Source organism: Zootermopsis nevadensis, unplaced genomic scaffold (genome assembly GCF_977971745.1).
Source record: "Zootermopsis nevadensis isolate Lab colony 2312 unplaced genomic scaffold, Znev_1.0 Znev_ptg000007l, whole genome shotgun sequence".
Classification (NCBI taxonomy): domain Eukaryota; kingdom Metazoa; phylum Arthropoda; class Insecta; order Blattodea; family Termopsidae; genus Zootermopsis; species Zootermopsis nevadensis.
In genome coordinates this window covers 14,111,030-14,138,115 of record NW_028259139.1, presented here as the reverse complement: position 1 = coordinate 14,138,115, position 27,086 = coordinate 14,111,030, and the positions used below count along the sequence as shown (strand labels likewise).

At 38.8% G+C, this 27,086-nt stretch overlaps 2 protein-coding genes across 4 annotated transcripts in view; one reads left to right on the top strand and one right to left on the bottom strand.

Moving 5' to 3' along the window:
- The window catches only part of LOC147874631 (uncharacterized), a 33,110-nt gene extending 17,093 nt beyond the window's left edge, over nt 1-16,017 (top strand). For both annotated transcript variants that reach the window (XM_087344407.1, XM_087344408.1), the window contains exons 2-5: nt 51-222; nt 8,584-8,680; nt 10,099-10,303; nt 15,722-16,017. In XM_087344407.1, coding sequence (XP_087200533.1) covers nt 51-222; nt 8,584-8,680; nt 10,099-10,148 — 319 coding nt within the window. In that variant the 3' untranslated portion in view covers nt 10,149-10,303; nt 15,722-16,017. The remainder of the gene's footprint in view (nt 1-50; nt 223-8,583; nt 8,681-10,098; nt 10,304-15,721) is intronic.
- The window catches only part of Cad88C (cadherin 88C), a 66,869-nt gene that overhangs the window by 19,683 nt on the left and 20,100 nt on the right, over nt 1-27,086 (bottom strand). For both annotated transcript variants that reach the window (XM_087344405.1, XM_087344406.1), the window contains exons 2-20: nt 17,483-17,933; nt 16,526-16,673; nt 15,615-15,833; nt 14,608-14,769; nt 13,764-13,893; nt 13,094-13,266; nt 11,993-12,190; nt 11,331-11,469; nt 10,380-10,507; nt 8,308-8,435; nt 8,086-8,211; nt 7,580-7,728; nt 6,420-6,754; nt 5,546-5,860; nt 4,080-4,353; nt 3,776-3,940; nt 2,414-2,656; nt 591-679; nt 350-507 (exon numbers count right to left, since the gene is read on the bottom strand). In XM_087344405.1, coding sequence (XP_087200531.1) covers nt 350-507; nt 591-679; nt 2,414-2,656; nt 3,776-3,940; nt 4,080-4,353; nt 5,546-5,860; nt 6,420-6,754; nt 7,580-7,728; nt 8,086-8,211; nt 8,308-8,435; nt 10,380-10,507; nt 11,331-11,469; nt 11,993-12,190; nt 13,094-13,266; nt 13,764-13,893; nt 14,608-14,769; nt 15,615-15,833; nt 16,526-16,673; nt 17,483-17,691 — 3,488 coding nt within the window. In that variant the 5' untranslated portion in view covers nt 17,692-17,933. The remainder of the gene's footprint in view (nt 1-349; nt 508-590; nt 680-2,413; nt 2,657-3,775; nt 3,941-4,079; nt 4,354-5,545; nt 5,861-6,419; nt 6,755-7,579; nt 7,729-8,085; nt 8,212-8,307; nt 8,436-10,379; nt 10,508-11,330; nt 11,470-11,992; nt 12,191-13,093; nt 13,267-13,763; nt 13,894-14,607; nt 14,770-15,614; nt 15,834-16,525; nt 16,674-17,482; nt 17,934-27,086) is intronic.

The following is a 27,086-nucleotide window of genomic DNA, read 5'->3' as shown; positions in this document are numbered from 1 at the left end:
CTAGACCACCTCCTTGTTGGTGGTTTCAAAACTTTTTTAACAATTGGCAGGATTCCTCTGATGCCAGGTTGGCCTGCCACAAGACTCTACCTACACGGGACAACACAATGCAGAAAGATGAGGGCAAACGTCAAGTGGGATCTGAACTCTCAATCCCATTGTCGAAGTGGTCAAGACCCATGCCTTAAACTGTGCAACCACTGTGAATGGCAGATACATCATGTAAGGTTAGCTTATTTTAATTCAGCTACTGCTAAATTGACTAATAGTAGGTACATGGTTAGTGTGCGTTCATGTGTGTACACAGTTTTATTCTCATAATTATGGCTAATTATTTCTTTGTACTTACCCAATTTGTTTGAAAGCATTCCTGCTCTCTCCACTGGCATATCCAAACTGGTAATTATCCCATGCTTCAATGATAAGCATATACGTACTCTGTTCTTCACGATTTAGTCTGTCAGACACATTCAAAACTCCAGTTTGTGGATTGATTTGGAATTTTCCCTAAAAATAAAATAAAATTACATCTGTTAAATTCATACATTTTCTTGTCACAACACATGTAAGTAATCAAGTTTGTCTGTTACCTGAGAAGACATCCGATCCAATAAATAGGTGACTTTCCCAAAATCGCCTGAGTCAACATCCTTTGCTTCAATAGTTGCAATTTCGGTTCCTGCAGGACCAAAGATGAAACAATGACAGATATTTGGAACAGTATGGTCATGATATTATTTTTTATTAGTGTTCTGTCTAACGACAGGTCCATTTCCTCGGCAATTATGATTCAGAAGTGGTTTGCCATTGCCTTCTTCTGTATGTAAATGATGATGAATGTGAAGTAATTGTTGGGATGCCACAGAGAAACCGGGGAAGCCCCGGAAGAAAACTCCGTGATACCTGGACCACGGCCTTGCCCAACACAAGTTATAAATTTGGGCACCACCGGGAATCGAACCTGGGACCCCCAGGATTACAAGGCCAGCATTCTAACCGCTAGACCATGGTCATGATATATAAAACTAAAATGATATGAATGCACTTATAGAGTTACAAGTATTAAAGCCTAAAGTTTCTGTTTAAGCATTTATACACAAATGTTACAACATGGGCAAGTCAGCACCATCATCAATAAGGTAAATGACTTTAATTTGACTTTCAAGTGTGGGATTTGTGACTATGTACATTCTATGCACTTTTATGATACTGTAATTTTTAAACAATGTAACAAACAAAACAATATTAAAGGCATATGGCTTACAGACTACTGATATAAAACTACAAATTAAAATTCATAAAAGATTTCTGTCTTCTGGGTTGTTGCGCCATGTAGCCTGGTATATGTCCACCAACGTTTCAGAGGTCTTGCTGTCTCCATCATCGCCCTGATGACGGAGGCAGCATGACCTCTGAAACCTTGGTGGACATCTACCAGATTACATGGCGCAACAACCCAGAGGACAGAAATCTTCAGACTCACCACTGTGAAAACCTCAAATCTTATATAAAATTAATAAAATATGCAAATAAAAATTATGAAATATGTTGTCCAGAATAAAAAAAAGGTTACCTAAATGTCAGATACACAGAAAAAACAAAACATACCATCTTAAAACACTGAACACCCACATTTGCATCTCTCTATGTATTTTATTTTATGTTAATTAACTGATCATGTTAATGCTTTTAAACATTTAACACACTGCTGATTAAGTAGTATATTAACTGTAAAATGACTATGACTACTTATTTCATTTAAATAATTGTAAATATAGCTCAACCTAGATCAACCTACATTCCAAAGAAAAAAATTGTTCTCTTCCATATTATATGAAGTATTTGCTGATAGTGCTAATGTTAATTGTAAGGTTGATTTCACTGGAAATGCTTTAAAACACACGAAACCCACATCACTTTATAACAGATGAGTTACCATGAAGTGCAGTTTATGGCACACCACAATATTGGGTTAATGTGTATTTACACTCAATGAAAAATTATTTTTCTAATTTCCTAACATGGTATAATGCTTTATTTTGTCTGTTGATACTACTTCAAATAATTCACTGGTTTCACAGTAAATGCTTCAGATATACCACAAAAGTTATGCACAGTAATATGCATCTGTTGTCCAATAGGTAAACTAATTCATCCAGAGACATTTTGCAGCCATAAATGTAACCACTGTCACCCGAATTAGTGGACGTCCCATAGCTATCAAAGTGTGTCACTGTGTTAATTCTAATTGAGGGAAGATTATTGTTTTTATGTGTTATTCTCTGTTTGAATCATGAGAGAGAAATAACTGTTACTTGTATACAATAATGATTAACTATCTGTTCAGCTGCAACTTCGATTGGGCCTCATACGTAAAAGGCATCATGGATCTTAAAATAGCCAACACACTCACCGACAGGAGCGTCCTCTCGAACAGTGATGTTATTCACATCACCTACAAAGTAAGGGTTGTTGTCATTCTCATCTAGCACTTGTATAAAGACATCTGCCAGACTGGAGCGTGGTGGCACCCCTGAATCAGTGGCCCGCACAGTAAAGTTGATAAAGGGAAAGTGTTCATGGTCTATCTTGTTGGCCACAACTATCTCGCCTGTCTCAGAATCCAAGTGGACTAAGTCTGTAGCAGCTCTTGGACCTGCAGTCAGTTTAAATGTTTTGATGCTTCATCTGTGCCAAGTTCAACCTTTATTCCATGAAGATGGGCAATGGAACTGCTCACACAAGGAGAACTATACTAGACTGGACGTGGAGGGAACCAAGGAGCTGATATACAATTTCAGTGGGAATTCTCTGAAAGCTCCCACTTGTGAAAGCTATCACTTAGAGGACCAGAAGTTTGTGTGTGAACTTGGCTTGCTCAGGATCATGCCTACTGATAGACCATAGAATTTTGGGTCTGTCACCAGGAACACCTTTTCTGTGTGTATCAAACATAACAAATATGAAGTTAACAGTTCTTAAAATTAATTAAGTCTGAAGCAACCAATGTTTTACCACAATTTTGTCTTGTGCATCCTACACACAAAATGTGAGGTGACACATGTTAAAATGTACCTCTGACGACTTTAATATGGCATTAGTTTACTGTTATTATGAATTTAAATATACTTTTATGTGAATATGTTAGCAGTAATGAAGGAAGGAAACGGTTTTCATACAAGACACTCAAAATTCTTATCAACAATTTACAAATTTTCATTTCATGATTTGTTCAGTGTGTGTGAGATAAGTAAACAATTAATGTCAGTCTCTCATACCTTCTGATTTAATTTTCAGCAAGCCTTCCTTATTTTATATGGAAATAAATGCAGCTGTTATCATAACATCTATGCATCTGCTCACTTATAATAATTTTACCTAACTGGTGGGTCTTCATGAAACCTGGTACAAACATGAAACCATTAAAGCCTCCTTACTTTTCAATATTCCACCATTAATAATACCACTATGTCAGTCACACAAACTTTCTTTCAAATTATGTGAGAATTCTGTTATTACTAAAAACATGATGACTCCACAAAACTTTAATGTTAGAGTTGATAAATGTAACTTGATGGGACTCTGTGCTACCAAGTCATTTAGTGTTTAATTACAGATAACTTTTGTTATACACAGGAGCTGTGTTAATGCAAATTGTCATGTCCTTAAAAAGAAGCTTTATTCTTATCGATTAACATTTTAAGTTCTTTGACAAGAACTATATAGCCATTTTGATGCAGGCCATTTTGTAAGATTACTACATTACAGGACATACCTTCCAATGAATATGTAATGGTCCTGTTTTTATCGGCATCATCTGCGACAACATTGATTATGGTAACACCATTTTTACTGTTTTCCGTAATTGAACGACGATAAAATGGACGCCTGAATTTTGGATTATTGTCATTCTCATCCTCGACAACGATTGTCAGAATTGCTGAAAAGTATAAAGAAAACTTTAAATTATAATCTTTCTTGATATGTTGTGTCCTTAAATTCAATTACTAACATTAAGAATTTTCAGAAAGAAGTGTTCTTTAAATTCATGCCTCTAATGTAATAATATTTTGTCCTACCTGATGAAATCTGTTTCTCCTTGCTTGCTGCCAAATCTTCAACTCTGATTCCCAAGCGAATAGTTTCAACCCTTTCTCGATCTAACAGCTTTACCACACGGAGCTGACCATCCAATGGGTTCAGGTCAAAAAGGCTCATATAGTCATATTCAGAACTCTTGATTATTGTTCCTTCTTCGCTTCGTGCCTCTGAGTTCTCAGGATCAATATGATAACGTAATACAGGCTTTTCATCAGGGTCCATGGCAATCACATGGTGCACAAACTGGCCAACCTGGGTTCACAAGAGAACTGCTGTTGGTACTACTGTTGTATTATAAATACAGACCAAATCTTTTACAAGACTTCATTTGTGTATGTACATATTGTTATTATTAATAAAATCTTCTCTGTCCTCATTTTCAAGACTAGCCTTGAAAATGAGGACAGAGGTTGCCCTCGAAATGTCAGCAGAGTTTATCCAAGTGACGCAGTTGTTGGCCTGAGAAGATTTTATTAATGACATCCGCTGTGAAAGCTTCACATCATATATTGTTATTATGTTCATCTCTACAGATTGTAAACTATGTAACGACATACTAAATAAGAAATGCACTTGTAACTTATACTAGAATAAGCTACGACTCTAAGGAACATTGTTTGGAGAAGTCTGAACTATTTAATGGAATCAGAAAGAGAGCAACTAGGTCAGCTTTACTAAAGCAGCAAAGATTTATAAGAAGATTGTAAAGTTATACTCTTTTGAGTACAGTGGCATTCGTTGCACAACACTGTTCCAACTACGGAACAAGAGATAAGATTGATGTGCAATGATTATCATCAGTTGTCATGCAGGTTTCCTACCGCCTAGGAAAAGGCAACAAATAGAAATACAGTTGTGGACAGGCCTGTAAGGTGTTCTTTGCCGAAACACTGAAAAACATCTAAAAGTAAATCATCTATATAAAGTTGTTTACAGAACTGTATCCAAACAGTCTGTTGAGGACAATGGACATTTTGACAGCAATCTCAGTTTTCATAATTGTACTGACAGTGCATCTATGAAAGATAAATATGGATGTTAATACATGCCATAACAAAATAACAGTTTCTGATACAAGATTTCATACAGCTTCAGAAAATTTTCGTCTGAGTAAGACAGACATAAGTATTACAAATAATCAACTAAAATTATAAAATAAGTTTTTATATCTGACAATAGATTCAACAGAAACCCCAAACATTACTGCAATTTTAAACTGTGAAGAAGAAGAAGAAACACTGGTGGGCTGAAGAGAAGATGGTCTCACCAAATAAATGGATCAGCTGGAATAGGCAAAACTTCATTCATTCTGACAGTACTATAATAACTATAAAGCATCAGAGATCCTGTGTATCTCACATGTTCACAATAAACATTTATAATTTTGAGTAAGTACATCCACTTATTCTTTAGTGCATGTCTGCCTTGAAAAATATATTCTTACCGGAGTATTTTCTTTAACAAGAATGCTACCAGGGTCCACCAAGATGGGGGCCTTGTTGTTGACATCTACAATGGAGATGTTCACGTCAACAACTGCGGCACGCTGCTCTGAACCAATGCCCCCATCTAAGGCCACAACTCGGAGTGAGTAATGACTTGTCTTGGGGTCAGTGCGGTCTGGATCCAAGCTTGCACCATGAGCCACGCTGATCACACCAGTGTCTGCATCAATTACGAACTTATCTTCAGCTCCTCGTTGGATGCGATACACCATAGCATTGTTTGGTGATGAACCATCACTGTCCCATGCTTTCACCTGTGGAAATGAAATTTTCATTAAACATCACTCTTATTATGAAGTAATTTGCAGGGATGTGGATTAAGTATACAGGTTTTTGTCCTTCTCTGGGCATATAAAATCTGCACTTGGCTGACAAGTCATTTCAAAAAAGATTTGTGATAATTTCCTGGATCAATACAAATTAAATTAACCAGAAAATAATGCCTAATATATGTCAGTAGCATTCACGAAACAACCCTGTGCTCTTGTTTTGAGTCACATCAACACAACAGATGCTTGGCTAAGTCTTGCCTTGACTTTACATCAAGGCCAGGGAAATCATTGTAGGTCTGTTAGACATACAGGATCCAGTGACTGAGATAAGGTCGGTCTAATGGACCCACCTGAGGAGGTATCTCCCCACTTCTTCACATGAGGATGGAAATGGATCCATTTTCTGAACCATTCTGTTCTGTTTGGAGTACCAGACAATGGATAAAATTAGAAATCCAGTAAAATTAATTATTTCAAACCAATTTCGTGGAAGTTTGTGAGTTTTCTGAAGAGACCTACAGTGCTTACAATAACCTCATACCTGAAGAATTGAGCTGCCACCCTGCACGTCTTCTGGAACTGATCTTGTGTACTCATCTTGCTCAAACTGAGGAGAATGATCATTTACATCTTGGACATACACTGTAACCAGGACTTCAGAGGATAGGCTAGGTGTGCCCATATCCCGAGCCTGCACAACCAAGCTGATGGGGCGCACGTTCACACTACGCCCCATCACATCCCCAGAAGATGCCATCAGCTGCTCAAAGTCCACATGTGTTGCAGGCTTCAGCATACCCAGTACAGGGTCAATGGTGAAGTTGTTGTATGGGTCCCCACGCACAATGGTGTATTGTATTTGGCTATTATTTGTACCTGGTCAAATAAAAGAGACATGAGATAGACGAAGTAACAGGGAAAGGAGAAATTAATGTAATGAGCATAACAATTTGAAATATTCACCTAACATCGCCATGCTGAATGAATCAAGACACATGGGACCAACAAGTTTTGCATAGCTCTTTGCTTGTATTTAGCAGGATCTGTATTTAATCTGGGCTGGGAATTGCCCTTCACATGGTACCCTCAGTCCCTCTAGGCAAATTATAGGACAGTGCCTTGAAGCAGGCCACAACCACTTAATTCTCATACCTTACAAGTCGACCAAAGTGACTGCCCTACCATATTATTCAACCCTAAGTAACCACTGTTGCTGGTACATCATTGTTAAATAACTTCCTGTCCACCTTTCCATCTAGACTAATGCTAGTGTAGTATTTTGAATTTACTGACCCTTCCAAATTCTTAACTCCTGACATGATGATTGGTCCCATAAGAGGTAATGTCTTGATCAGCTGAATAACCATCAGCTTCTGCAATAAGTCTGATACCATTTTACTGTCCACATTTCTTCAGCAGATACAGAATTTTCTCACAAGTAGCATACCATACAAGTTATTTTACTTAAAATAGTAACATAACATTAAGTTTTGAAAGTCAGTGGTGACAATGGACATTAATTGAAATTTAAGCATGTTGAATAACATGCAACAGTGACCTATATATGTTTACATTTAAAACGATTGAAATTTCTAGAAATAAATTGTACTAAATATTCAACTGCGCATATGACAGTTACGTGTTACAAACCTCTGAATCAGAGAACAATGTCTTAATACTTTCTCAAACAATTTATCTCACCATTCAGGTCGAGATCAACAGCTTCAATGTAAAGTGGTGACTCAAACTCCATGTGATTTTCCCACAGCCTGGCCTCGTACTTATTTTGTAAAAATACTGGAGCATTATCATTTACATCTTCAACATTTATCACTAACTGTACTGTATTTCTGAAAAGACAGAAAACATATTTTGTCAGCAAAGAAACACAAGTTGCAGTGTCAATATCTTGCCTGTAATACTGTTCTTTTGGACTTTGTCATTGTCTAAATTATAAATTTATAAAACTGCAACCTTTTTCAAAGCTGGATTCTGCTTCCATCTTCAGGTAAAAAAAAGGAGTGCAGAGGACAGAGAACCTATCTGTTGGGCCCCCTAGTTGAGTTAGCCTCAGACCTGAAGACATTAAGAGAATCCAGCTTCTGAAACTTTATACCCTTATTATTTTATAATTTAGATGCTGGACAAAGTAAAATCAATTTTAATGCACCATCAGCAGAAACCTTGAGATATTAACAATATTTTACCTGTTTCCATAGCCCAGATCATCCCGAGCTTCAACAGTCAAATAATGTCTAGATACAAGCTCCCGATCGAATCCTGAGCCATCTGACTTTATTGTGATTATCCCAGTATTTGGATCCAAAGCCAGTCTAGACGAAACATATTACACCATTATTTATTCCTGACAAAATATTAAAAGTAAAGAAACAAATTACTTGCTTTATATTATTTGGATGAACACTTACAAATCTGACACACTCCCACTAAGGCCAGTGTAACGAATTCCATGTGATCCATAATTTCCAGAATCTTCATCCAATGCCTGTACCCAGGCAACTGTTGTACCCACACCCGAGTTTTCTCTGACAGATACCTGCAACATACGAATGTTTATGGCATGATGGCCACAATCCAAGACATGTTACTGTTGTTTTGTATTATTAAATAATGCTGTATCATATGAATAGGTAAATTTATACTGTAACTAAACTACTATAGTAAAATCATAGATTTTATTACAGATCATGAAATGTGGAGAGGAGAAACAAGAAATGTATACACTGTTTCAATTGAAAAAGCTCTTGATAAGTGGCTACTTCAAGGATAGCGAAGAAAGTGGTAAGTTAATATTGAAATGGGTCTACCATCCAGCGCTACATCAGTTGTTATGGTTGTTCCTGGTACTTAATTAAGCACCCGTCAGCTTTGTTGTGCAGGCTCAGTGCCCCTTTCAATATTTTCTTCTTGTTTATTCAAGCACTCCCTTGCTGTTTTGATGCAATATTCCCATGGCATCACTATGATCGCTGTGTAGCATATGACACAGATCAGGGCTAGAAAACTAAATGTCTGTGGTCACATGGTATCCCTGATTGAAAAGGGGGCCATCAGTTTTAATACTGCTTTTGAATCTTATGGCTCGTTTCCTACGGAATTATCAAAAGTGGTACTCTGCCCAACATAAATTATAAAATTCCAGAAATAACCAAATTTATCTTCACACAATTAAAATGTGGCTTCATCATAAAGTTCATTTTCAATGGAATGAAGAAACTTGAGTAGAAAGTGACATCTTATCTCAGAAAATAGCTCTGAAGATATAGGACTTTAAATATTTTTCTCTTGGGAAATAAATAACTTTCTTTGTCAGGTTTTTGGTCATATCCTTATAGCATTAAGATAACTATTAATTTCATAATTTGTTTTCTGTGTTATTCTAGTGGCTGTATTATTTTAAAGTTTGGTGTCCTTTCTAACTAATGTTCAGTATACCAATTTGTTTCTCTGCTTACTAGTTTGAAAAATTAATGGGAGAAGAATAAAACAAAATATTTCAGAAGATTGTTTGGGTAATTTCGGTCAAGTTTGCCACTAAATTGAAAAACGGGTCACTTAGCCCCTACCTTTTTTCTGTGTCCCATCCTGTCATGCTACTGTCATCAATTACATTATCTTCAGAGCTGTCACTGTGTTTTACTACCACACAAAAATTTCACAACCATATCATTATCATAGTCACTATCATCACTAAATTCATCTTCCTTCCACAGTTGACAGTGTACATCATCATCTAATTGTATACTTTTACTAGGTCCTGCCATGACTTTACGAAGGAAGGCCCAAATTCAGAACAAAAGACCTCTTTAACACATTCAGAAGTAAAAGTAAGGGCTAATGAACACAGCATGTGTGTTTGCAAAGCCAAAAATTGTCACATCTACTACTGCTAAGCACTAGAGTGGTTAGACAATATCCTGATTCAGTTAGCATCATAACAACCTCTTTTTTACAGTAGGAGTTGAGTTTTTCATGGCAGTGAGTGCAAAGATGGCTGTCTTCTGGGTTGTAGCACCATTTAATCTGGTAGAAGTTTACAGACATTTCAGAGGTCCTCCATCATCAGGTCAATTATGGAGGCAGCAAGCACCATTCTTTTCTGTTTTATATTATGTTCCCACATATTACCAAACTTCCTAAATCATCTATTTCTAAGATTTTGTAACAAATTTTGTATGTATTTTTTTTTCCTCACATAGAAATATTAAGAGAATACTGGAATACAACAAGAAGGGAAATAAATCATTAAGGCAATCAAGACATCGCTAGATGGATGAAAGAGGATATGATGTGATAAAGGAGTCACTGGAAAAAGTGTCAGATTTCTTAATTAGAGGACAGACTCCAGTGGAGTGGAGTAACAGAAAAGCCACATGGACCAGACACAAGTTACAAAAGTTGAAGGTAAAATATATTCATGAATTCCATACTCTTCATAAGTACAATATTTTTAGCATATTTGTATAAGCAGAAATGTTACCTCATAAAAGGGTTGTGTGAAGTCAGGGAAATTGTCATTCATATCTCTGATGTATACCGTTACTGGAGCCAAACTATACTTCGCTTTCTGTGGCACTGTTTCTTTGGCAATCAATGTGAAGTTCATCACTAGAAAGAGAAAAGTACTACATCAGTGACCCACATTCCGTCTTAAGGGCTAGCAGCTGAACAAATATGAAAACAACATCCAATGCATTTTTATTACTTTTCAATATGAACTGAATGTTTACAACAGGAGTGATCAACCTTTTAAGCAGGCAGACCACAATGAAAGATTTGATGTATAATGAGGGCCAGAAAATTTGGGTCATGCAAAGGGCAATTTCAGTTGCATTGAAGTTGAGTTGCCACTGACAGTTTCTGCCAGGCCATAGACTGACCACCTACAGCTTAGAATTTCTATCGTTAATGTATGTTTCAAGTGTTCTTGTACACTTATATATATTGCCACTACTAGTATAGTTATTGTTTCTACAACCATAAGGTAGCTGCATGTAGCAATCCAAAGTAATAAAGATGTTGTATATGGAGGGCTGATCTGATGCTGACAGTTTTACATTACTTTTACAACTGATCTTGGGGCTATGATATTTAATCACAGAAACCCATAAATTTAAACCTGAAAACGTGATAGTTTAAAAACGGGTGTCTTCTACAGACCATAGACACAGAAACACATTACAAGAGGCAGTTTACTCAATATTTTGTACTCTTCCCTCAGAATATCAGCAACACTTTACTGGCTAACTTAGTAGTGTGAATTACACATCTTGTCTTAGTCTGTGAGCACTTGCTCTCATATATATATGCGTGTGTTTGCTAGTTTTTTTTCAATTAACCAGTTCACATCTATGTTGTTTATTTTATCAAGGTTTCTTCTCCTTGAATGATGCCATTACATTTCATTTATAACTTGCTCTGTAATACTTACTTGTAACTTTCTCAAAATCTAGTCTAGCTGGATCCTTAACTCTTATGAGAAAAGATGCTTCATTGATTCCTTTTGGTGGTGTCACATCAAAAATTCCCCGATCTCCTTCAATGAACATGGTGAATGTTCCATTCTTTCCCTATCAAAGAAGAGATTCTAATATAACACAAAATTACAATCTTCTATTATTTATGTTATGAAACATAGTAAGATTATTAAATAGCTTATTTATCCAAATAAAAAGGCGGCCAGGGCACAATATAATAAAAGTAAGAAAGTAATTTCTCCTTACATTTATTTGGTTGAGATGAAAGAACTCTATAACCTGCAATATAAGTGTATGATTCAATGCAATCAACCATCTGCTAGTTGACGCTTCAAGGAGTTAAACTAATGGTTACAGAAACTAAGTTTCCAGTAGCTGTACAGCTGTCTTCCCAGAATTCTGTGATGTTATAAAAGAATTTACTAATGGTGGCCCATAATGTACGTGCTTATCACACAACATGGTCTCTATAAATTACTTTTTTCAGAATTATGAAGCTGGTTTGAACAAAACTGGTAATTTAGAGCTAGAATATGTTGCTATAATCTACTCTGGTAATTTACAATGTCTTAAATAAAATGATGAAAGTATGTTACGGTGCTAAGTAAACAGTTACCTGATCGTGGTCAAAAACTTCAGGTACTGCATTGTTAAGAAATGTGACAGGTGTGTTGGCTTGAGCATTTTCATTTACTTCGGCGAGGTACGTTTCACTACGAAATGTTGGGATTTCATCATTGATGTCAGTTATGATGACTGTCACTTCTGTTTTAACTACTGGAGGTGGAAACAGGGCTTTGGACTCTTCTCTAGCCTGGAAAGATAAGGTGCATGAGCAAGCCAGTTGCACTAAACCACAGTAAACCTCTTCTTCTTCACCTTCTGTACCAATAAGGACTGGGATCTAGGACCCTGTCCCTGTTCCTGGTCTGACCACCTCTGCATTGGTCTTCCAACATCTCTCTTTCCTTTAGATCTATAATGAAACGCTATCTTCGGAAGTCTTCTGTTATCCAATCTCAACAGATGTCTCATGTTTCATGACACTGGTTTTCCCAAGTAAATTTCTTGCAATTTCAAACCAAGAAATTACAACAGATATAACTACACACTTCAGGCAGAAAGAATAAAGTTCTGCTCATAAACAATGCCATACAATCAGATACAAATTTTGCAAAGAAAGAGGTAAAAAAGTATCTTTAAATAAGAACTACTCTGTGGTAGAAATATTTGGAATAACAGGCAAAAGTGATACCGGTAGTTATTGGAGCAACTGAAAATAAATATAAATTACTGAAAAGCATTGGGTGAATCCTTATCATACATTCTACATAGACAATGCAGAAAACACTTTATTAGATAACAGCATTACTTTGGTAAACACTAATGTAATACTTAATTTCATTTGAGGTGTATGTCACAGCAAGTTGTCACTGTATGCTTACTAGGGATAAATATTACCTCCGGTTCAAATGACGATGATGGACAGGAGGAGGAGGAATAAATATAAGAAGAAGAACAACAACAACAACCAAGGAAGCATATATAATAGGCACTGCCATACTGAACAGTCTAAATAAAAAGAAAAATTTCAATGATGAAAATACAGTGACCTAAGGACTGAGCTCTTTTACTTGAAGACTAATAACAGTACAAATGATCATGTACTTAGAATATTTTGATGTCAGTAAGCACATTCTCATCAGAATTTCCATACCATAATTTCAAGGATGTAAGCACCATTGCTATTGTGAGGACTCTCCCGGTCCAGCCTCTTAAGTGTATGAACAACCCCAGTGACAGCGTCTATACCGAAGCATCCCTGAGATCCTTGTGTAATGCTGTAAGTAATGCGGTTGTTGACGCCTCGATCGCCGTCAACTGCTTTCACTGGAAGGAAACCATATGAATGTCTACATCAGTGCTGTCACATTTGTAAACTTATTGACAACACAATCATAGAAATTGTTGTTTTCTTTCTTAAATCATGGCTTGCTGGGTTATTTTTCACTACCACTGGTGGTACACGAGCCAATGTTGAGTGGTACGTGAACTAAGTAAGAAAATCAAAAGATAATATTGACATAACTAAGTGTTCCCTGAATGCATTTGGTTAGTGATACATTTAAAGAGTTAAATTAGAATTACTGGTATGCCAGTGAAAAAGGTTGTGAACCCCTGGGATAGAGAATTTAAAGCCCCCATTCTATGGGGCTGCCAGCTGGATTTTAACTCTGGGTAGCTTTTCAGTGGTATGTTAGTGTGATTCACAATCAGCTGGACAGTGCATAAGTCACAATGCATGGGTGATAAAGATCATGGTGAATCCCTTCTTTGCCCGTTGGTTGCAACAGCACGGTATGTCCACTGACATAAAGAGCAAATACCTTGTAGTACAGATGTGCCAATCTGAGCATCTTCACTGACTCTGGTTACTGGAGTTGCGACCACAAACTCAGGTGACTGATCTTCCACATCCACAATCTTCACCAGTATGGCTGCAGTACCAGTATTCACCTGTATCATTAATTAAAACCAAAACTGGAATTTTATTGTTAGGTTGACAGTCCAACTACACAACAATTTTTTATTATAGTCTCAATATTTATTAAGATCTGCTACATGTTTCTACCGTAATTCATCATCTTCAGGTTAGGTTCTTTAATTGCTTGAAACTAATAGGTATGACTGCTAAATTATATACATATCTGAAACATTCACATGGATCTGTGCACCTGCTTTACAATTATTCGTGATAGGCATGTACCTAGAAGGGAGTCTGGCCTACAGTAGAAACATATTTTTTCTGAGTTTAAAAACATGTGCTAAAATGGAAGGGAGAAAGTTGTAAGTGATATAACTGTTTCATACAATGTTGGATAAAATATTAAACTATAAGAGTGTTCCAGCTGTCTAAGCCACTTAAATATGAGTATAACACAGACTGAGATCTTGGTTATTGCACACCTTCCTTAGCAAATTAGTGAGCTAATCTAATGTCCATTTCTTATCCTGGAACATATCCAAAAATATTATACATTACAATTATGAATTTACTTTCTTTGTCTTGGAGTGTATGGATAACTGAATATGCACTTGCACCAAAGTGTTTGTTCATTCGGTTTCAAATATATCAGATTCTGCAGTTCTAGGAAATTAGGCATGTAAATTTTAACGTGAATTTCAGTAAAAAACAGTCCAACATCCTGATGTGAGAAAAGCGTTACTTACTCTTTCATTATTAGCTCGGTCAATTGCCATTACCCTCAGCTGGTACAGAAATTTACGTTCATAATCCAGCTGGCCAATTAGCCTTATTATTCCTTTCCCATTCACTGTGGTGATAGAGAACATGTCATCATCACCATCCAGCTCTTGAAGGTAATATACCACCTGAAAACAGTTTTCCTGTCTGTCATCTGTTTATGAATTTCAAAATATGTATGATTCAAACACAAAAGAATTAACCAACTTAAGAAAAACCACTGTCAGAGGTTTATTAAAATTACTACATATAAAATATCTAGTGATAGATGTTTCCAATTGACATCAGAAAGAAAGAAGGATATTTATCTCCATTTATTTTTAATTATGCTCTAGAATACCATATGAAAGACAACAGTATCATGAGGGTTTGGTAATCGATGGCTGAGTAAATTTCTTGTACATGCTAACTGTATTAATGTATTAATTAATATATGATAATAAAGAATGGTCTAGAAATATTTCAATGGGACATCAAAGTAATGAACCTAAAAATAAATGTTTGTACAATTACCCCATAACCAAAGTAAGAGAAAAACTCACACTTACATATTAATAGTAAAGAATATGAAAATAATGTCAGATCTAAAGACATTAGGGCAATAATAGCAAATACAAATTAGATTGACATGTCTAAGACAGTATTTAAACTAAAATTATTTGAAAATCAATAGGTAAGGATTTTTTCTGTGAATTTAAAGTTGTTAACACTATCAAAATATCAGTCTAAAATTACTTACTTGAATGACATTCCATGTGATTTGAATGCTCAGTGTGTCGGGGGAAGAGTAAGGATATTATCCTAGTGTATAACTAAAACAGCTTACAAAAATTATAAAATAACTCAGCCAGGATGGCAGGCCCAGCTGGGACCTAAATTAGGTACCGCCCAAATGCAAGTCACATTCGTAACTGTTGTGCCAAACTGCTGAGTTTGGTGCATGATAATAAATTATTAGCAAAGAGATATTTACCTGTCCATATGGCCCCTCATCTTGATCTGTTGCCTCTACAGTTGTAAGGATGTGGGGGGCACTGTCTTCTCGAATGCTAATTGTCGATTGATATGGTTTGAAAATAGGTTCGTTGTCGTTAACATCCTCAACAAGCAGCAATAGACTTTGAGTGATGAAGTTCCCTTCTCCCAGGTGGCCATCAGTAAGAGTTAGCACCAAGGAATATTCATCCTTTAACTGTGTAATTGACAATTATTTTATTGTGTACAGATCAAAACAGCCATAATAAGGAAATAAGGAATGTCAAATCTAGTTGGCTATTTATTTTATTGGAAGTCTCAGTTATCAGACTTTCTAATGAAAATTGTGAACTGTGAACTATAATATTATATTCCCTCCACATAAAGTTTCCTATCAATTACAGGTATATTTTATTATTGTTGCTGTATTCCTGTGTATGCTTTTTGTGTGTATTCCTGTATACATATGCAACAATATTTTTGTGGAAAAATTCAATACTGTTTTGAACAAAAAGTGCGAGTACTGCATACCATCACTGAAAATCACTGTGCACATGTATATATTTGTATACAGCTGTGCTCCACAACCGATTCTTACCCACAGCAGACCATAATTTGTCATACACGTGACAACACACCACAAAATTTCACCCCACAAAAAGAGGGCACAAACCATACATGAACATAAACATGTATCTACGTATAAATATATAAGAACACAGGCAAAGGAAAACAAAACATAACACATGCTGAAATGCTGAATAAAACTACTGATGATGAACCAGTATGCAGATGATATATATAGCAAATTCTAATTATGAAAGATAAGATATTGCGTGTAGCAGGACGGCTTTGCTTTACTTTAATAGTGAAATTTGCAATGTAATTCAGAATATATCATTACATTACCTCACGATCAAGCTCTTTCTTTAAGAGAACATCAGCCTCATTCTTTCCAACATTTTCAATGTGAAAAATTTCGTTGCCCACTGGATCAAGAACACCAAATGTCAGTGGGTCATCATCTGGATCAAAACCACGAAGGTGATAAACACGACTTCCTGTAAAATGAATAAGAAGCAATTTCTCATTAAAGGTTGCGCTGCAGCTGAAGTTGTTTGATGCTAGTTTATTACCATGCGGATGCATGTCAGATCTCATAGCAGTTCATACAGAAATTGTAATAAAATACTGGCAGTTTAAATGATTTTATCTTGGTATGTTGGCGTTCTGCTGCAACACATTACTCCACCAGTGCCCCATACTCCAGCATTGTACGCTGTGCATCTTACAGTATCTGACACTTATGAGGACTCTGAATCTGTACGTTTCTTCTTCTTCTTCTTCTGTGTGTCTCTCTCTCAATAAAACTTAAATCAAACCAGATTGAAAAGTTAATAATTATGCAAAATAGCAAGATGCATTTGTGCAGACTTCCACCTAACGCAGATTGATAAGTGTGTGTAAGCTGTGTACAATGTTTTGAATCAGAGTAATCAAGAAAATATTTGTAGCTGAGAGGGATACTACTTCATGAAGAACTTCATGATTTATATAACAGAACAGAGAACATGGGATTTGAGGCACATCCCCACACTGGGATAAAACGTTTTGCTCTGATCGGTCTCTGAATATTTAGTTAATCTTTTTCTGCGACAGTCTTGCAATGCTAGGACCCTTGAGACAGACTAGCCCTCTTTGCAACATGCCCTATGTCACGGTTGAAAAGCTTAATGTTTTCAAAAATGCTGAGTTCAAATTGACCTGGGGTCAGATCAGTAGAAGAATTTAAGGGCAGATGTTGCAGAATCGGACACTGAATGAAGGGATAAGAAAGGGAAACGATTAAAAACAAATGTTCAGGACTTGCCTACTGGTGTTGCTGTCCCTTCTTTCAGCCTTAATACGATTTCTGTCTGTCCATCTATTATAAATTTGGGTGGACCATTTGCAAGGGCGACTTCAAACATAAAACACACGGCAAATAGGAGTCCAAACCTCCAGCACTCCCAAATATGGAAATGTCCTTTCAGTCTCACTTTGCAAGTCCAACCCATGGTCCAAGACCTCTCCATTGTCTCTTGTGTGATGCTCTGTCTTATTCATTGGAACGCAAATTCTTTCACTGAATCATGAGCACAATCACAGGCACTTTGGTTCACGCAGAATGTAACTCTTGCAAACGAACATATTCATTTTGTGTCCCGAGTTTTGTTGACATTGTTGATTCCACGACCTGGTCTTTCATTTACCAGCACTGCAAATGCCTCTTTGTACGGTCATCATCAGCTAAGCTGCATTCATTGCATTCTTGATACTGAAACAAAGTAATTTAAAATTAATATTCACTACCAGTATAGTTCAAGGATAGTCAGTAGGATTTGAGGTTTTCATGGCGGTGAGTCCGAAGATGGCTCTCCTCTAGGTTGTAGTGCCATGATGTATAGTAAAAGTTTACTGACGTTTCATAGGTCTTTGCTGCCTCCATCATCAGGACCATGAGTCATTCATTACTCTCCACTCATGACCCTGGTGATGGAGGCAGCAAGGACCTCTGAAACATTGGTAAACTTCTACCAGACTGTATGATGCTACAACCCAGAAGACAGCCATCTCAAGGAGAGTCAGTTTACTCAAGCTTTCATTAAATATGTATCCACCTCAGATTTGGTAACAGAGTCACAGCTTCAAGTGACCAGTAGAGTTAGTACAAGTAGAGACGCCCCTCTACTGTGCTGACAGAAAGACGTGGCCTTTCGGCTACGCATGATTGCTGCTTTGGTACTAGGTGTGCAGATACTTCTGTTATTATAAACGATTACGATGCGAAGTAACTCTCGTTATACGCGAATCACCGCGTAAAAAGTAGGGAAACTTATAACATACCTTTGTATTTTCTGAGTGATAGGCCATGAAAAGCCACCGATTCTATAAAAATTAAAAGGGGGTGGGGAACGTTTTCAGTTATGCTGTACGTCCTCAGACTCTTTGCCGTCTTGCTCCCCCTTGCCCTTCGCATCTTACCATCTTGTGACGTAGCTCAAGCTCGAAGTTATATCGCGTCAAACGCACCAATTACAGGCTACCATCAGCCTTTACCTTGCTTCGGGACATACAGAGGCTGAGAGCGACTGTTCTGTGGGACCCCGTGGTTTCGTCGGTATATTTTGTTTCGTCGTGATCCTGGTCTATTGGACTGACTCTCTTAAGTTATAACCGGAGGTCGCAGCTAAGTGGTTAGCATTCGGGAAGTACCGGCTTTGAATCTCAACCACTAAACCGATTGTCCTGACTTTCTCATTTCGTCTTCCTGATGTCCTTGGAATAAGTACTATTATTAAAACCTTAAAATACGTCAAGACAGTTTATTTATAAATTCATCCGTAATTCAGTCGTCGAACTACTGCGTGGTGCAGGCCTTGACCCATGCAGTTGAAACAGCGTCGCTAAACATCCCAATAATCGACATTTTCGGTTATTTATTACAGATGTTTCAGTGGCGAAGGTTATGTAGTGACGTAATGTCGCCTTCTCAAGGCCATAGCTCAGGCGGTTAGTCACCGCGGAGGCCTGGGTCCACGCCCAGGGCAGTCCACGTGGGGGTTTTGGTGGGCATGTTTATCTCCGAGTCCTTAGATTTTCCTCAGTCAGTGTCATTTCACCGCTGCGCCGTATTCACTCGTCTATCGTCCCGGGGGGTGGACAACGTGTCCTTTAGAGTCTCACCCCAGAGCAACAGAGAAAGGTACAGCTGTTTTGTTTTCTTAGGTAAACTTATTTACCTATTTTATGTCAGGTTGCATCTTACCTTTCATTAAAAAATAAAGGGAAAGTTTGATGTTGCGTTATTATCAGATCCTGTTGAACGCACGTTTACAATTCTGCCTTTGCTCAGAGCATGGATTATGTCGGCGAATTTCTGAGTTGGGGTAAATTCAGACGTCGATCCTCAATCCAAAAATTTTCTTCCAAATGTCAGGAACGATTTATTCATTTTTAATTCGTAATGAGAAGAAGCCATAACAAAAATGGCGAAGATGGAAAGATGATAACGAAATGACATCATTTCAGGTGTCAGAGGCATATTGACATTTGAATAAATGCAGAAACTGAGTTCTCCTGATTTGCGTCACACGGAAGTTTTAATGAACACTAAATTTCTCCGGACGTACAGAGAACAGGCTCAAACCACAACCGGTTTTCCAGACTTCAAAGCGCTCCCGTAAACTACAACAAATCTGTTTTTTGATTGGAACAACACAGGTCAGCTTACGGTCATTCACAAGGAAACCTTCGCGGAACTCAGCTTTTATACACTTACAATAACAGTTTAGATTTGTAAACAAATAACTTTCAAATTTTACACCATGAACTGAGTTTTCCGTAAGTTAATTCAATTTTAAGGAGCAAACAGGCGATCACAAAGTCAATATTTTGTTTATCGGCTGAACTTCTTAGGAACAGGTCAGTGGTTAGAGGACGTCGGTCTGATCCTGGTGAGTCGAGCAAGATTGCTTATGGTGTGTGTCCAACTTTATGCTTGATTCAGTAATTAAATATTACTTACGAAATACTGAGCAAAATAACAGTAAATTCAAATTTCCACCGACTCTAATTTACACAAATTGAACTTTTATTGAAATTGAGAACAAATGACAGCTACACTTGTGGCACGCGGGCGCGCCATTCAATGAAAACAAACGAAAACATAGGTCATTAAAACTCTTTTAAAATTTTAAACTGGAGAACACATTTGAGTAAAAAAAGTTTGGGAACGACTGTGATAAACAACATAAGGTCAATTCTTGTGATCGGATGCGCAAGTCGCGTTTCACTTTTTAGTGTTCGGGGTTGTTCAGTATATTTATATCATCTGTGATTCTTCTTGAAGCAGCTCTCTTGATCAACCCAGTGCAGATATCCTTGAATTGGTATGTCATCTACATGTTTTTGGATTCCTGTTGGCCAATTTTAACTCCTACACTTTGGAGCTTGTGGGTTTAACGGGGCACCAGCCCATCGTGAACCTCCCCCCCGCCCAAAAAAAAAAGAATGCAGGATCAGGGACTTTATTTCGGGACAGCTCAGAATTCGCATCACAGGAAGGCTTACAGCCCCGCGCCAAGGGATTCCGCGTCTTTGAAACGCGAAATTTGTGGTCTGGTGTCGTAGAGAAGTTTGTGTATTGTGTGTAGTGCAGTGAACACGCGTCCCGTCAAATTAACACACTTTAATTGCCGCTTACGCGAGCGGACTGCAAGCTGTCATTGTCCGTGGAGATCCACGCGGTCACGACGCCGACACCAACAACCTGGAGGAATGTGTTCCGTTATCACTCCGGCCTCCGTTAAAGGAGGGGGTGAAGTGAGTACAGACAAATTATTATTATTTAACATTTATTTATATATATTTTTTGCGTTTTAACAACACCGACTTGTTCTTTAAAAACGAAAAAATTCACACTTTTAACTGTGAAGTTATCAGAAGATTAGCAGCTACGAATACGCAACTGAAGAATAAATTCTATCGGCTTTTTGCTAGTAAATGGCCGTCTTGTTTTCTGCATTGTCATGTTGGTATTAAACAAATGCAATTAGGCCTACTTACATTCTTTAATCAAGGTTTTAACTTTATCACATGACCTATGATTGGAACCCCGTAGTGACTTATATTTTAGAAACATTGTCGAATATTTACCTCGAAACCCTCCAAAAGTATTCTGCAGAAACAAAAGACATCTGGCTGGCAGCGTTTGGTCTAAAACCAAATGCGTAGTTCTGAGTTGTCATGGTCCACACGCTTTATGAATCTGACGTTTGTAGCGAACTTGGAAATTCGAATGACTGAAGCAAGGGACCTCCTGGGCCACGGATTACACATCTGAAAAGTTTTCTAGTGACTGACCAACAGACCAGTGACCCCTCCCCATTTTTCGGACAATGACTAATGTAGCAATGAAGGCGGAACTGTTTGTCAGTGCAGTGTGAAAATCATGGAAGCGAATCTCTGCTTCTTTTGGTTTCATCCACTAAGCCGCAAGATTCCTTTGTCTTTGTAGGGCAGCTCAAGAGACACCAAGTTTAAGCGTGGGATTATTCTATTATGCATTGAAAGAAGAAAGCCGGATTTGTACAAAAGTATTCTTGTTTAAACGAGTAGCAACTACAAACGTATTTTCTCAGTCCAACATAAAGGAGGTCCGACGGCGAGCGACAGCAATGGCCTCTGCAGGACGTGGACACAATCATTAAACATGATCAGTGTTCTTGTACTCGGATGATCGTGCTTTTACAGCTGTAAAATGTCGCACGGTCACCGTAGCTCGGTTAGGACAGATGTAAATTAGAGGCCAACTTCACGGTATATCCTCTCGATGGCATGAGACGAGGACACTCAGCGAAAACTACTCTTATTTAATTGTTTGTTTAAAATAATAGCTCAGGGGACACTGAAAACGGCTGATCTACTTGTGAAGGACTAGAAATGGTAATTTCTGACTTTCGCTGGAATTGTTTAACGACGTTGAACACGTCGGCTGGCCGCAGGGGAAACAGTCTGGCCGTAACCTGTAATTGGAGCGGGACAGACCTACATCCTCCATCACAAACGCTTTTTTAACTTCCTTAAATATGTAAGAAGATGTCAAAGGCAAATGCCAGGGTATAATTCAAAAGGGGGCACGTTTCGCCATCCCCAATCACGAAGGTCTTCAGCTGAAGTTATTTGTCCCTTCCCCTAAGTTGCAGACGCATTCAGCCGAAGCGATCTAACCCACTCTGGGTTCAACCCCCAGAGAACCAACCAAAATCCTTTGCACAAAGGACAAGTTGCCTGACGGGATAACCTCTCATCAGCAGCAACAGACCCCAGTTTGAATGGTCGAGGCTCCCGGTACGACAAAACCCCCGTTAGCGTAAGTAAAATCTCATTTTAGTTGTAAGGCCCTTAAAATTATTCTTTGTCAGGACTTTTTTCCATCGTCTGTTCTTTAAGAACATTTCATGAATTATTTATATCGCCGACGCTAAAAATGAGACGAAAACATGAGCTTTCTTATGGGCTATTTATCTTCATCATTATTGGTGGAAAAATAAACTTATGGGGGGGGGGGTGCTGTTCCTTTACAGTTGATACGGTACGCGACTCACAACCATGCGCCAGTAACCATTCCAGATACGTTTCAGGGTTCCTTGAAAACGTGACCATATCATCAGTAAGGCCTCTTAATAATAGCAAGTACGTAGTCACGTCCTGACCGGGGTTCGAACTTACAGACCGAGCATGTGCGGAGTCTGAAAGATTGTGCGTACACGTTTGATAGTTACACGTGTCAGCAGAAATGAACCAACAAATCAGTGATCTGCAGAACAAAGATCAGGTTCATAATTTACGGAAAGAATGCGTTATCTCTGCAATGTCGAGGGAACACTGAAACACAAACACACGCGTAATTTAATTTCAGCGGCGTTAACAATCTCCCCCCCCCCCCCCCCCGACACCTCCAAGGTTGTGACGGGGGACTGTCGACAGGCTATTGTTTTTCAGTGCTAACAAAAGATGATGACTAATATCAGGTAGGCAGAAAGCCAACATCCGCTAGCATGCGTTCGGCCGAAACGAAGTACACGAGAGAAAATAACCCAAGCTTCATGCTCCGGCTACTTTGCCCACGGTATAAAGATCAGTTTCTTGTACTCGCTGGGCGAGTCCTGCAGCGGATAACAACAGTGTCTCGGCCGATAAGCGAACCCTGGTCACGTTGCCGACTGAGCTGTTTCACGGGCCAATAGAGTCGCGTGCTAATTTCACATTCACACGCTAGGTGGGAGTCGTCTGACCAAGTACCTGACCGTGGATATGAAGTGAGTGGCGACGGGCGGAGAAGCACGAACAGGAAATGAACCCCGTTCCTTTCCATAACGTGAATTAATTCCGGTCAAAAACATGAGGCATCAGAAGATGGCTGTCTTCTGCGATTGCTAGTCCGTGTAGTCTGGTAGAAGTTTACCAACTTTTCAGTGGTACTTTCTGCCTCCATCATCAGGGCGCAACACCCCAAAAAAGACAGTTATCTTCACTTTAAACGACGTGAGAACTTGAAATCTCACCCAGTAGAGAATGGTTTGAAGTTTCCTGAATTGTGCCACACATAAGGGGTGGTCCCTCTCACAATAACCTCTAGGAATTGCTAGGTACAGTCCTATTAAAAACTAAAGTACCTGTTACCCACGACCGGCCAATTGTCAGATCACAGATGAACCCACAAACATAAGATCAAGGATATGATACTAGATTGCTCGGTCAGGGCGCTGATGGGTAAATATGGGTGGTACCTCGTTACTGGGGGTAAGGTGCCCGAGTGCATTTATTTAATTTATATTTTTGTTCTCTTGTCTGAGCTTTGATCCCTTCAAGATACCAGACAAATATTTCGTAACATTTACTCCTCCCCTCCTTGGCTTCTCGCCCTGGTGGTATTTGTAAACAGCGTTTTTTTATGAAGGTCAGTCATCACGTAATTTTCTGTATCCACCTCGGACTTCCTGTTCTCCCTTAGATCGGAATATTCTTCTCACGTCAGACAACCTCGTCCTTCTGTTTGCCCAATACTGAATAAGCCACGGCTTCCTAATGGCCCATGCGGTGATGTTCAAGGGCATCCATCTTACAAACAATGCCGTTACGGTTCTGCACATGCGCACACTAGAGGAGACGGGACGCTACTTGCACGTGTCACGATGATGCTTTTGTATGCTTCACGTCATTTCCGTTTCGACTTGCCTGTCCTCGCTTCCACCTTCTAAGGAAAACAAACTGCCATCTCAAGGATTATCATTTGATGAGAAAACACAGCAACCCCCCCCCCCCCCTTTCAACGCGGTCTGCCAAACACGCTGTGTCAGCATGCGGACAATACCAAAATCTGAAGATGGTTTCGCTTTTTCGTCTCGAACCATTCAACCATCTTGGTTTGTCTTATTCGGCACGTGTAACCTCTTACGCTGTTTATGATTCTACCCCCGGGCAGAATTATGGAATCAAAACGTAAACGTAGAAGTGATAATGAAGATAAGTTCATAACAAATCTGTTAGCGTCACAATCTCTCCTCTTGTGACCTGACATGAACTGTCAGGTCAACATAGCCTCGTGCGGGTCACATGCACAGATCACAAACTAAAATGTCGCGGTGTACGAACGTTTAGAACTTCTTGGGAACTTAAATTCGAACATGGCCAAAACAGTCTAGTCACTGAACACGTGACTGGCAGTCAGAGACGACAACCACGACTTCTTACTAGAAGAAATCCCATGACGGACGGACAAACAGGATTTCTGGAACACGGCCGAAATGATCTGCGCTCGATATCCAGTGAAGACAGTCCCAAGAAGCATTTTGTAATTCTACACTGAGGAGGACGTTTTATATCTCATGGCTTATTACTAATTTTAACTTGATTTATTTTGAATATGGCTGTCTTCTGGGTCGCCCTGATAATGGAAGCAGGAAGGACTTCTGAAACGTCGGCAAACCTCTATCAGACTACAAGGCGGAACAACCGAGAAGGCGGCCATCTTCGGACTCACCGCCGTGAAAACCTAAAGTCCTACATGGTTTATTTTCATGACGTCATGATTTAACACACTTCAACTGCTTTCTACTTAATGGCTTGCAGTTGTCGATTTATAAGTGTAACGAGTTAGTCACTACATGTTTCAGCATGAATTGGTGTCATCTCTAGTTGTTGGCATGCCAGTTTCTAGGAGTATGGGTTTCTTCCTGTAGTTTAGCTACCGTCTTGTGTTAAAATTTGTCTCCACCCTAAGAATTCACTACACAGCAGTTTACTTGTTGTTTCATAATTTTCTTTAGTTTCTTCCCCCCCCCCCCCCAAATAGTTTCTGTGATACATTACAGTTAAAACTGTCCTTTGAAACATTCTTAGAGCGTCGCTTCTAAATTATTACCTGTGTACTCCAAAGTTCATAACAATCTTCCCATATAATCTGACAATATGTAACATCTAAGTTAAAGCAGTGTCGTTTAATAACCTAAGAATCAAACAAGGGATTTTTTTTAAGACACGCTGTAAGACTCCCCTTACTGGGTGATTAGACCATCATCCCATGTGAAAACGTCAGATCCAATTTACAAAGTTCAACAATTCCCGACATATTAAACAGCATAAAGTATCTATAACATAGTAAGTCAACAATATGTGTGCATAAAAAATGTGTTCCCTTCGTGTGTGCGGTCCGCTGCTTCCACAGGAGTACTGTAAATCGGAAGTGCCACGAGAAAACGTGGCCAGGAAAACGTCCGGCCTTGTGGGTGATGAACCGAGTTGTTTTGTGTACGTCGTTGTAAAATATAGAGTCTAGATTCTAGACGTTTACGATGGACTGGGTATCTAGTTCGGCCTGCGCACACAGCGAATGTCGGTTCTGGCCACGCTCCACAGATGGTGGTGACTGACCTCCGTGACGTCACAACCGGGAAACGGACAAGGTTGTTTGTTATGAAGGTTCCTCGCTGTCTGGTGATTTTATTAAACAATCATTTTAGAACCCACATAAAACTAATGCAGAGACACACGGCAGTCATAAAAGTCTTTGAGTTGCAAATATGTGCTTCTGTCTGAATCAGTAACCAACGACGGCTGGGTGAACACAGTCAGCAGGTGATCAAGGTCGAGACACAAATTGAAACGATTGCGCATCAAGTAGCGAGATTGAAATCCTTCCAATCGAAAATGTTCGTACTTGCGTGGCTTTTACGCGAATGGGCACCCACACTAATTTTTGTTTGCAAAATCACAGAACGATTGGACACTAAAAGCACACACCCATCACCATGAGAACCTGAAATCTCGCCAAGTAATAAACCTGTCTCGTGTCTAAGCAGAACTAAGCGCTGAAGTTGAAGGACATGCTGGATAAGCTCAGTCGGTATAGTGACTGTCTACGGACTGGACAACCGGGGTTCGAACCTCTAGCCTCTGCATCCAGACCGGCTCTGGGGCCCACTCAGCCCCCTATCCAGTGGGTACCGGGGTCCTTTCCCGGGGGTAAAGCTCGGCCGGGGCGTGACGCTGACCACTCACCCCCATCTAGCGCCGAAAGCAAGAATGAGTAGCAGCTACACGACTCTTCCCCAGAAGCGCCTACATGGCGTGTAGCGAGACAGTTTTACTTTCTTATCGTCTAAAATGAGAATGAAATAAATTATGTAAGAAACTTCAACATATGTTAACGCAAAATTTATCGAAACCAAAATAGTTTAGGCCTCCAGATTTCTCTTCGCCGACATGCTTTTGTTTTGCATTCTGTAAACACGATAGCCATACTTCAAACATGATTTTTTTGAACAAATTTAAGCATTTTTACATCATAAGCCTGTGTTACTTTGTACTCCACGGACCTCGAGTACGTTAAATTTGCCACAGAGTCATAACATTCGCACATTGGGCA